Genomic DNA, 11,276 nt, shown 5'->3' on the forward strand with positions numbered 1-11,276 from the left:
GAGTTACGATGTGTTGGTGTACCCATGGGTGATCATAAACCCATACTTTTAGAGGGGAGAAAGAAGAAGTGATGAAATCATTTATGTAATTTCAATTTGCATGTTATTTCGATACCCTTTGTGTTTAGGTACTTATATTGCTATTTATAATTTTTGCTCTAATGGTTTTGTGTAGATTAAAGTTTTGCATTCTTATCTTTTGCTTCGATATGTAGTATTGGCAAACAAGAACATCATCATCATGTTCTTTTCTTACTTTTCCTTTCCATTCCATTGTAAAAATATATTGACCCAACAATTTTGTTTTTTGTTCAAGAATATGGCATCAGATGGTTGTGACCCTCCTATTCCACCTTTAGCAAAATCAGATAAGGAGAAGGGGAAGAAGAAATCTTATATGGTGAAGTTGTTAAATCGTTTCAATAATGTAACTGCTTCAAGTAGTCAGCCATCTACACCTACCTCTACCTCCACTGCTAGATTTGTTCCACCACCATTACAAGTTCCTAGTTTGACACCTACTCCACCATCAATTCCACCTTTGTTGGAAGTTCCTGCCTTCACACCTAGTCCACAACAATTTGTTGCTGATCAATGGAGATCACCCTCCCCCCATGTTGGTTCTAACCCAACAACTCACTCCCCCCATGTTGGTTCTAACCCAACAACTCCCACAAATATGCCATCACCACCTCCTATAGGGGATAACCCTCCACATTCAAGTTCAGTAGCCAATGACTTTGAAGATGTTTCCAACAATCTTCCAATCATTACACCTATTGGAGGACGGTAAGAAAACATCAATTTAATGTTCCAAGCATATACTGTATTATTCTAATATTTGACTTTTATTTTGGTATAGTTTTTATCCAACAAAAACAGCATCCAAAGCAATCACAGCCACCATCAAGCAACAGTTTGATGAGCCATGGGTGACATGGGGACAAATACCTCAGACACAAAGAAATGTTTTCTTTGAGCGTTTTAAGGTACACTTGTGTTTATTTACATTATGTACTACAGTTAATTTTAAATGTTAAGGACCTCAATTATCTTATCCAATATTCATCTTTTTTGTCAACAGAGAAAGGTTTCATGGAGGTCTAACCATGAAGAAAAGGTGAAAAAAAATTTCCACACCAAAGCATCTCATAGATTATCTAAGATGTTTAAAAAAGCTCGAACAGAAGGAAAAAAACCTAATTGGATGGGGGATATTGTTTGGAATGGTCTTTTGGAAAAGTGGAACATGCCACTTTATAGACAAAAATGTGAAACGACCAAAAAGAATAGGACATCTGACAAGGGTGGTAGTTTGCACACTAGGGGATCCATTAGCGTGCATGAGCATGCAATTCGTCTGGTACATATAAATTTATTTTTACATTTCTACTCATAAACTTTACAAATATTTGATGTTAACAACTTACATCTTCTTTGCTTGCAGTCACAGGAGCTTGGCCGGTCAGTGCATGTTGATGAAATATTTCAGCAGACACATATTCGAGCATCAACAGGAGAATTTGTCGATGAAAGGTCTAGGCAGACACATGTTAGTTTCTAATAACTCTATTATATTCTTTATTAGGTTCTAATTCTTAGGTCTATCTATTTAACGATAATCATGTATTCATTTAACAAGAAGAGTTTGAAGCAAAATTTTCTCAAATAAGATCTGAGACAGCATTTGTTGGTGTTAGCAAAATGATGAAGATGAAGTTTTGATGATGTCCAAATCAAGTCAAGAACAAACAAGACTCATGAAGAATGAATGATCTTTGAAGACTTGTAATCTTTTGTAATAATTGTATGTACATAGGAAAATTAGTAGTTTTATGTATGCATTCAAAAGTGATGTAAAAATAAGCCATAAGCAAAATTCTGTGCAGTGTTAATCGATTAACAGAAGGTGTTAATCGATTTTTCCAGTGAGCCATGAAGAAGTCCAGCAATGCAGTGTTAATCGATTAACAGAGGGTGTTAATCGATTAACGTTAATCAATTAACAAAGGGTGTTAATCGATTAACATAGTGAACGTTTGAAAAACTAGCCGTTTTTAGAGCCGTTGGACTATCCGTTGGGGTGTTAATCGATTAACCACTGTAGCTAATCGATTAACACAGTGTGAAAGGCTGAAAACGAAAAATGGAAGAGCTTTTGGATGAGTCTATAAATAGACTCTCATTTCCTCTCAAGAAGAACAACCAGAAACAGAGAAACTCTTCCCTTGTGCTCAAATACTCAGAAACTCTTGAGAATTGTGTGCTCTTGTGTAAGTATTGCTGCTGTTTGCCTTTAGAAAACCATGTCTGCAGGTTCAAGACACTCTTCTTCCATTGGAAGTAGTCATCACGGAAGTGCTTCTAGCAAATTTGATTTGATGAAGGCTTTTCAACAAATGCAACATCGACTTGACTCCATTAGTAAACGGTTGGACAAGGACGCGAAAGCAAAATGGGAGCAACCTCATGGTCATGATCATGGTTTCTACAAGAAGAAGCAAGAAGCTAGAACTGTAAATGTATACCTTCCTTCACCAAAGAAGCATCAAGAAGATAAAGCTATGGACCAAGGCCTTACACTACCAAAGTTGAATTTGCCTACTTTCAAAGGAGAAGCCGAGCCGTTTATTTTTCTAGATTGGATAGCTAAAGTAGACCAAATTTTTGATTTGTATAGTGTAAATGGACCTTTGCGTGTAAAGTTAGCTTGTTTAGCTTTAGAGGGATACGCCAAACAATGGCTAAATAGGAGATACTTAACCATGGCCTCACCCGCGAGTACATGGGAACATTGTAGGGACATTTTGTACCAACATTTCGTACCTCCATACTACCATAGGGACCTCTTGATTAAGCTCCAACAGCTTACTCAAGGTAGACGAAGTGTGGAGGAGTATGCTCGTGAGCTCGAAGTGCTCCTACATCATACTAACCTTAAAGAAAATGATCATGCAAAAATAGTTAGATTTATTAGTGGACTTAATAGTAACATCCAAGATATAATTGAATTCCATGATGATGAGACTTTAGATGTAGTGGTTCATAGAACCATGAAAATAGAGAAGAAACTCTTGAAAAAAGAAGCTTGTCACAACAAATTTTCCAAATCTTCAAGAGATATTTTCTACAAATCCTCATCATCAAAGGATAAAACCAAGGATGTTTCTAAGGAGCCCACTAACAAATCGTTTCCTCATTCTTCTTCTAACCATTCCTCTTCCCCACCTAAATCTCCTTCTAGACCAAGTCACATTAAATGTTTTAAATGTTTAGGACATGGTCATATAGCCTCTGCCTGCCCCACCAAAAAGGCAACATGCATTGAGGGTGAAGTAATTATGACTAATGAGTCTACCTCTTCCTTAACTTCACCAACCTATAGCTCTTCTTCCTCATCAAGTGATGCCAAAGAGAAGGTCATGCTTACTTGTTTAAATGAAGAAAGAAAAGAAAGAGAGGAGAGAGTAAAAGAAGAGACTGAGAGAAAAGAAAGAGAGGAGAGAGAAAAGAAAGAAAAAGAAGAACTTGTGAGAGAAATGGAGAAGGACAAAGTCTTAGTTAAAAAGGAAGTGTTACTGAAGGCACCATCTACTCCCATCATTCAAATAGATCTACACCATGACAGGGGAGTTTTTCAATCCTTCTACTTTTCTCCTTTTACTAAGTTTTCTTTCTTTGTTCCAAAAATATTTTGCACAACTTTTTCACCTCCCTCTTTCCTTCTTTCCAACTATTCCATAAACATTTGTGAAACATATCATGAGTTAGTGTTACCCCTTTGGTTCCATTCAACTCAAGACAAAAATAATTTTTTCTCTAAAAATGGTCTCCTAGTTTTCACCACTAAATGCAATAAAAATATCAGGAGACTTTCTTTTACTATTACTTGTTTATATACATTGATTAGTCAACATAAATTCATTCACAAAATGTTTAATGATTTTTGCAGGTTGACATTTGATCCAGGAGGAGTTGCTTTGGTTTATACACGAAATAAGTCACTAATCTCTCTTTGTTGCAGGTTTTTCAAGATTCGAGGTCGAATCCTCTCCAACCTGGGGGGGATGATATGATCATACATGGGGCAACAATGAAGAGCTTTCAAAGTGACAACAAGCATAAGAAAGAGTAGAATAGGTTTCCTTTGGGCGTGTATTTGCCTTTTGATTTCTTTCTCTTAGTTCTTGTGAATAATTGCTTATAAACTCTTCTTTCTCTTTAAGAGCAAGCAATGTGGGACTATCCATGGCTTGATCTTAAAAAGAAGAGAAGAGAAAGTGAGCATTCTAGGCGTGTAGGAGTTAGTAGCATAGCTAGTTTTCATATTTTGAACTATAGGAGAACTAGTTGCCTTATAAACCCTTTGGAGTGGAGAGAATTGAGCAATGTGGGACTCAAAAGTCCCTAGAAGACCTGCAGCAGCTGCTGGACGGACTACACCCTCAAAAGTCCCACATCTCCTAGATCTTGCATCTTAGCTCACTCCAAAGGTTATATAAGAAGGCTTAGGGGTCTCCTTTTTTTGTACACCTTACCTTGATTCAATGAATTTGAGTTGATTTGCACCTTTGCAATCCTCTTTGAGATAGAATTCTGTCTCTAAAGTCCCAAATTTGGGCAGACCTTATCTTGTTCAAGCAAGTGGCGGTCCTCCTCTTGATGCTTATCTTGGAAGCTTGTTCAAGTGGCGCATCTTCAATTCCTAAGTTTCCTTTTCCTTATTCTCTTCCATTTTTAATTTCTTTCCCATTCTCTTAAATGTCATTTAGTATATTCTCTCTAGGTATGCACTTCCCCATCATGTGGTATCATGAGCCTTAGGTTTTTGATCTCTTAGGAATTGCATGCTAGAGTAGAATAGCTTAGATATGTTCATTTTCGCTGAGCCATTTTCTGTCTCGCCCAGCCTCTGCGTGAAAATACAGTGAACTTGTATGATTTAGTTTAGCTTCATTTCTTGTCCGTTTTCCATGAAATTTTTTTTCCTACTTTCGTCTGGATGTCTAGTTTCATGAACATATTTTACTTTTCTCAAATTCGTTCTGTACTGTTCCCAGTAAATTTTTTTCTCCACTGTGTTCATCCAGTTTTCTGCTGTTGAATTAATACTCCACTGTTTTGCTTTGTTGTTGGCTGTTTGGACATTTTGGTGGCTGGAATTGCTCCCTGGACGTTGCTACACCCTCTCAATACTCTTAAGCAAGGAATCAACACTTCAAATCAATGCTTTGAGGGACTAAACCGTGGCTGTCCAGAGCCTTGTGCAAGTAGACATTTCATCAAACAGCAACAATGCTATTGGAGGTCTTCAACAAGTAGGTGTCCTATTTCCTTTTGTTTGTTTGTTCCAGCTATTAATTATTTGTCTTGGCTGGATTGTATGTGTCTTTCTTAATTGATTAGCTTTTAATTGAGTCATATGTGTTTCCTCTTTAGGAGTTTTCTAGAGTATTTTTCTGAAATTGCATAGCTAAGAGTATTTTTTACATCTCCTTGCTTGTATGATGAATTGAGCTTGATCTTTATAGGATTTAAGTGTGTGAACCTTGCTTATATGTTCTGTATTCATAGAGGCATCCATCCATTCTATTTGGCATATTAATCAAACACACTTAATGTGTTAAACTTAGCTTGGCCGAGAACATTCTTGCAAACTGCACCAAAATTGGTGTGCATGCTTGCTGGCCGAGACATCTTCCTTGTGTTTAGTGTGTTTGAGCATTGTTTTCAAGCCTCTTTTCTCATTTAAATACAGAATATATTGGTTTGAGGTTTGCCAAAATTATTTCCAGCATTAATTTGGTCTTGCTCTTCATGTATACTTAGTATGTTGATGTATATTTGCTTCTTGGTTGTGTAAATTTCTTTGCTGTCTTGTTCATTTTGTGCCACTGTTTTGACTCCATTTTCTTGCTGTTTTGTCTTCATAAAATCATTAGAGTGTTGCCTCCTTGTTTTTGTGCCAAGTTTCTTGATTTTTTAGGTTCCATTTTCATCATTTGTCTTGTAGTTTTCATTCTTTCTTTGGCCTCTACCATGTACTGTCTTGATTTGGCTTCTTTGCATTAAAGTGGATTGTACATCTTTCCATTTGCTTTGGACTTGAGTTGGTGCTCTCAAAGTGGACTTGTGAGACATTACTATTTTGAAAGAAGAGTGCATGTGAGTGGAGTGATCTTGCTTTGTTTTGCCATTAACACCGTGAGTTTTGAGCCTAATTTTTTGGTGCTGCTGTGAGTGAACCTTGGCTGCTGTTTACTTCAGTTTTGCTGCTGTATTTGGACTGTTTTCTAACCTGTTTTTTGTGTAAGTATTGCTGCTGTTTGCCTTTAGAAAACCATGTCTGCAGGTTCAAGACACTCTTCTTCCATTGGAAGTAGTCATCACGGAAGTGCTTCTAGCAAATTTGATTTGATGAAGGCTTTTCAACAAATGCAACATCGACTTGACTCCATTAGTAAACGGTTGGACAAGGACGCGAAAGCAAAATGGGAGCAACCTCATGGTCATGATCATGGTTTCTACAAGAAGAAGCAAGAAGCTAGAACTGTAAATGTATACCTTCCTTCACCAAAGAAGCATCAAGAAGATAAAGCTATGGACCAAGGCCTTACACTACCAAAGTTGAATTTGCCTACTTTCAAAGGAGAAGCCGAGCCGTTTATTTTTCTAGATTGGATAGCTAAAGTAGACCAAATTTTTGATTTGTATAGTGTAAATGGACCTTTGCGTGTAAAGTTAGCTTGTTTAGCTTTAGAGGGATACGCCAAACAATGGCTAAATAGGAGATACTTAACCATGGCCTCACCCGCGAGTACATGGGAACATTGTAGGGACATTTTGTACCAACATTTCGTACCTCCATACTACCATAGGGACCTCTTGATTAAGCTCCAACAGCTTACTCAAGGTAGACGAAGTGTGGAGGAGTATGCTCGTGAGCTCGAAGTGCTCCTACATCATACTAACCTTAAAGAAAATGATCATGCAAAAATAGTTAGATTTATTAGTGGACTTAATAGTAACATCCAAGATATAATTGAATTCCATGATGATGAGACTTTAGATGTAGTGGTTCATAGAACCATGAAAATAGAGAAGAAACTCTTGAAAAAAGAAGCTTGTCACAACAAATTTTCCAAATCTTCAAGAGATATTTTCTACAAATCCTCATCATCAAAGGATAAAACCAAGGATGTTTCTAAGGAGCCCACTAACAAATCGTTTCCTCATTCTTCTTCTAACCATTCCTCTTCCCCACCTAAATCTCCTTCTAGACCAAGTCACATTAAATGTTTTAAATGTTTAGGACATGGTCATATAGCCTCTGCCTGCCCCACCAAAAAGGCAACATGCATTGAGGGTGAAGTAATTATGACTAATGAGTCTACCTCTTCCTTAACTTCACCAACCTATAGCTCTTCTTCCTCATCAAGTGATGCCAAAGAGAAGGTCATGCTTACTTGTTTAAATGAAGAAAGAAAAGAAAGAGAGGAGAGAGTAAAAGAAGAGACTGAGAGAAAAGAAAGAGAGGAGAGAGAAAAGAAAGAAAAAGAAGAACTTGTGAGAGAAATGGAGAAGGACAAAGTCTTAGTTAAAAAGGAAGTGTTACTGAAGGCACCATCTACTCCCATCATTCAAATAGATCTACACCATGACAGGGGAGTTTTTCAATCCTTCTACTTTTCTCCTTTTACTAAGTTTTCTTTCTTTGTTCCAAAAATATTTTGCACAACTTTTTCACCTCCCTCTTTCCTTCTTTCCAACTATTCCATAAACATTTGTGAAACATATCATGAGTTAGTGTTACCCCTTTGGTTCCATTCAACTCAAGACAAAAATAATTTTTTCTCTAAAAATGGTCTCCTAGTTTTCACCACTAAATGCAATAAAAATATCAGGAGACTTTCTTTTACTATTACTTGTTTATATACATTGATTAGTCAACATAAATTCATTCACAAAATGTTTAATGATTTTTGCAGGTTGACATTTGATCCAGGAGGAGTTGCTTTGGTTTATACACGAAATAAGTCACTAATCTCTCTTTGTTGCAGGTTTTTCAAGATTCGAGGTCGAATCCTCTCCAACCTGGGGGGGATGATATGATCATACATGGGGCAACAATGAAGAGCTTTCAAAGTGACAACAAGCATAAGAAAGAGTAGAATAGGTTTCCTTTGGGCGTGTATTTGCCTTTTGATTTCTTTCTCTTAGTTCTTGTGAATAATTGCTTATAAACTCTTCTTTCTCTTTAAGAGCAAGCAATGTGGGACTATCCATGGCTTGATCTTAAAAAGAAGAGAAGAGAAAGTGAGCATTCTAGGCGTGTAGGAGTTAGTAGCATAGCTAGTTTTCATATTTTGAACTATAGGAGAACTAGTTGCCTTATAAACCCTTTGGAGTGGAGAGAATTGAGCAATGTGGGACTCAAAAGTCCCTAGAAGACCTGCAGCAGCTGCTGGACGGACTACACCCTCAAAAGTCCCACATCTCCTAGATCTTGCATCTTAGCTCACTCCAAAGGTTATATAAGAAGGCTTAGGGGTCTCCTTTTTTTGTACACCTTACCTTGATTCAATGAATTTGAGTTGATTTGCACCTTTGCAATCCTCTTTGAGATAGAATTCTGTCTCTAAAGTCCCAAATTTGGGCAGACCTTATCTTGTTCAAGCAAGTGGCGGTCCTCCTCTTGATGCTTATCTTGGAAGCTTGTTCAAGTGGCGCATCTTCAATTCCTAAGTTTCCTTTTCCTTAATCTCTTCCATTTTTAATTTCTTTCCCATTCTCTTAAATGTCATTTAGTATATTCTCTCTAGGTATGCACTTCCCCATCAAGATGACTATGTCATATTGTTTGGAATGGTCTTTTGGAGAAGTGGAACATGCCACTTTATAGACAAAAATGTGAAACGGCCAAAAAGAATAGGACATCTGACAAGGGTGGTAGTTTGCACACTAGGGGATCCATTAGCGTGCATGAGCATGCAATTCGTCTAGTACATATAAATTTATTTTTACATTTCTACTCATAAACTTTACAAATATTTGATGTTAACAACTTACATCTGCTTTGCTTGCAGTCACAGGAGCTTGGCCGGTCAGTGCATGTTAATGAAATATTTCAGCAGACATATATTCGAGCATCAACAGGAGAATTTGTCGATGAAAGGTCTAGGCGGACACATGTTAGTTTATAATAACTCTATTATATTCTTTATTAGGTTCTAATTCTTAGGTCTATTTATTTAACGATAATCATGTATTCATTTAACAGGAAGAGTTTGAAGCAAAATTTTCTCAAATAAGATATGAGACAGCATTTGTTGGTGCTTCAACATGTGCTCCCCTAGACCCTGTAGATGAGGAAAGATTGAGGAACCAATGTTGGTTGGACTTTGCTGGTGGAAGGTACAAGGGACGCGTATACGGAATTGGAAATGTCAGTGCTCAAGATGACTGTGTCGATAGTTACATATCATTGCGTATGTCAGTGCTCAAGATGTCAATGCCTATTACATAGCATTGGAAATGTCAGTGCTCAAGATGACTATGTCAATGCTCAAAATGCCATTGCCTCTTTCTAGGCCTTGCTACCCCCTTTCCTTTATCAGGACGTTCTGAACCTTGTTCTGTCATTACTGCATTGAAATGGTTACAAATAAAGCGAAAAAATAGAAATGATTAACGAAGGATCAATGGTTTTTAAAGTCAATGTATAAATAATTGCATACAACTTTTAAGATGGTATTTTAGATAACTCTATTGAAATGATAGTTCAATTTGCTACAATGGATGTCCAACATTCAATCGTCGTCATCATGATCTTCATCTTCATCTTCATCTTCTTCTTCATCATCGTCTTTATCATCATCATCTTCGTCTTCTTCTTCGTCGTCGTCATCATCATCATCATCTTCTTGTTCTTCTTCTTCTTCTTCTTCCTCTTCTTCTTGTTCTTCATCACCTTGTATTGTTGCTTTTAATTCATCTCCATCACCATCAGGGTCGACCAATGCGGTTATACGTTCAACTTCAATAATTTCTTATGGTTGTGACATTTGGTCAAGTTGGTAGGCAACATCTTCCTCAACCTCATTTGAGTCAATGCGACCTCTAGGCTTGGTTTGTATTGCTACGGCCCAACCACGCTTGTCAATATTGCGGAATGGTGGATATGGCACATAATAAACCTGTTTGACATTAGTTGGTAGAATGAAAGGATCAAACGCTCCATATCTTAATCTCTGGTTGAGTTCGACAATATTAAAGCGTGGATCGACTCTAGTACCAGCTCTAGAAGGATCAAACCATTCACAATAAAAAAGTACTACTCTGTTTGGAGAAGTAGTGTTGTTGTACTCTAACTCATATTTTATGAATGATGCCGTAGAAATCATCATAACAACCCTCTGTTAGGCCCTTCACATACACACCACAATTTGATGTTTTCTTTCCTTTAGACCACTCATGTGTATGGAATTTGTAACCATTGGTGAAGTAAGTGTGTCATTCTTTGACACATCTCATTGGCCAATTCGACAGATGTCTTAACTCTTGAACCGTGGGAGTTAATGCCTGATTAAAAACCTACAAAGGTACTAACAAAATTATAAAAGCAAGAGTCAAATTAACCTTGCTCTAAATGTAGGAAAAAGTACGGACCTAATTTCTAAACCAATGGGGAAACTCTGAGTGTATTCTACCAGAAGTATTTCCTTCTGCGACTTGCTCAGCCACAACAAATGAGCTGGTACAAATGAAATTCATTAGTGTATAATAATTGTACCGTTTGAAAGATAAGAGATGGATGATGACATACTCAAGGTACGACTTTACTTCACTGCAATTGATTAAGGCATGTACATGAGCAGAGTTGAATTCAGCATCAGTTAACCAATGAGTGAATTCTTTCCCTGCGTGACGGCCTGATTGTCGGAACACTGATAATGCACCTTCACGTGGTTCAACTTGCCATTGCATTTCATTTCTGACATGAGTGGGGGACAACATGAAGTTTTTGAAATAATGTGAACAAAAATACGTTGTCTCTTTGTGCAAGTAAGCTGCACAAATTGAGCCTTCTACTCTAGCTTTATTTTTAACTGAACGTTTGGATTCTCCCATAAACCTTTCAAATGGATCCATCCACCTGTATTGCACAGGTCCACCAAGCCAAGCTTCATATGCAAGATGAATTGGAATATGCTTCATTGAATCAAAGAATGCAGGAGGGAATATTCTTTCTAATTTGCAGAGAATAATTGGGATAT

At 37.2% G+C, this 11,276-nt stretch overlaps 1 protein-coding gene across 1 annotated transcript; it reads left to right on the forward strand.

The window, feature by feature from the left end:
- The first annotated feature begins 319 nt into the window (after window positions 1-319).
- On the forward strand, window positions 320-9,526 carry LOC108344374 (uncharacterized). The gene is made up of 5 exons (XM_017582823.2): window positions 320-789; window positions 863-989; window positions 1,085-1,363; window positions 1,448-1,552; window positions 9,281-9,526. The coding sequence occupies exons 1-5, from the start codon at window positions 320-322 to the stop codon at window positions 9,524-9,526; spliced, it is 1,227 nt and encodes a 408-aa protein (XP_017438312.2).
- The last annotated feature ends 1,750 nt before the right edge of the window (window positions 9,527-11,276 follow it).

Source organism: Vigna angularis, chromosome 8 (genome assembly GCF_016808095.1).
Source record: "Vigna angularis cultivar LongXiaoDou No.4 chromosome 8, ASM1680809v1, whole genome shotgun sequence".
NCBI lineage: Eukaryota > Viridiplantae > Streptophyta > Magnoliopsida > Fabales > Fabaceae > Vigna > Vigna angularis.

What these genes read in the sequence shown, in the direction of transcription:
- LOC108344374 (XM_017582823.2), top strand. Translation starts at nt 320, where the DNA reads ATGGCATCAGATGGTTGTGACCCTCCTATTCCACCTTTAGCAAAATCA. An exon ending in ATTACACCTATTGGAGGACG is followed by an intron (nt 790 to 862) that starts GTAAGAAAACAT and finishes ATTTTGGTATAG; the next exon opens with TTTTTATCCAACAAAAACAG. An exon ending in AAAGGTCTAGGCAGACACAT is followed by an intron (nt 1,553 to 9,280) that starts GTTAGTTTCTAA and finishes TTCATTTAACAG; the next exon opens with GAAGAGTTTGAAGCAAAATT.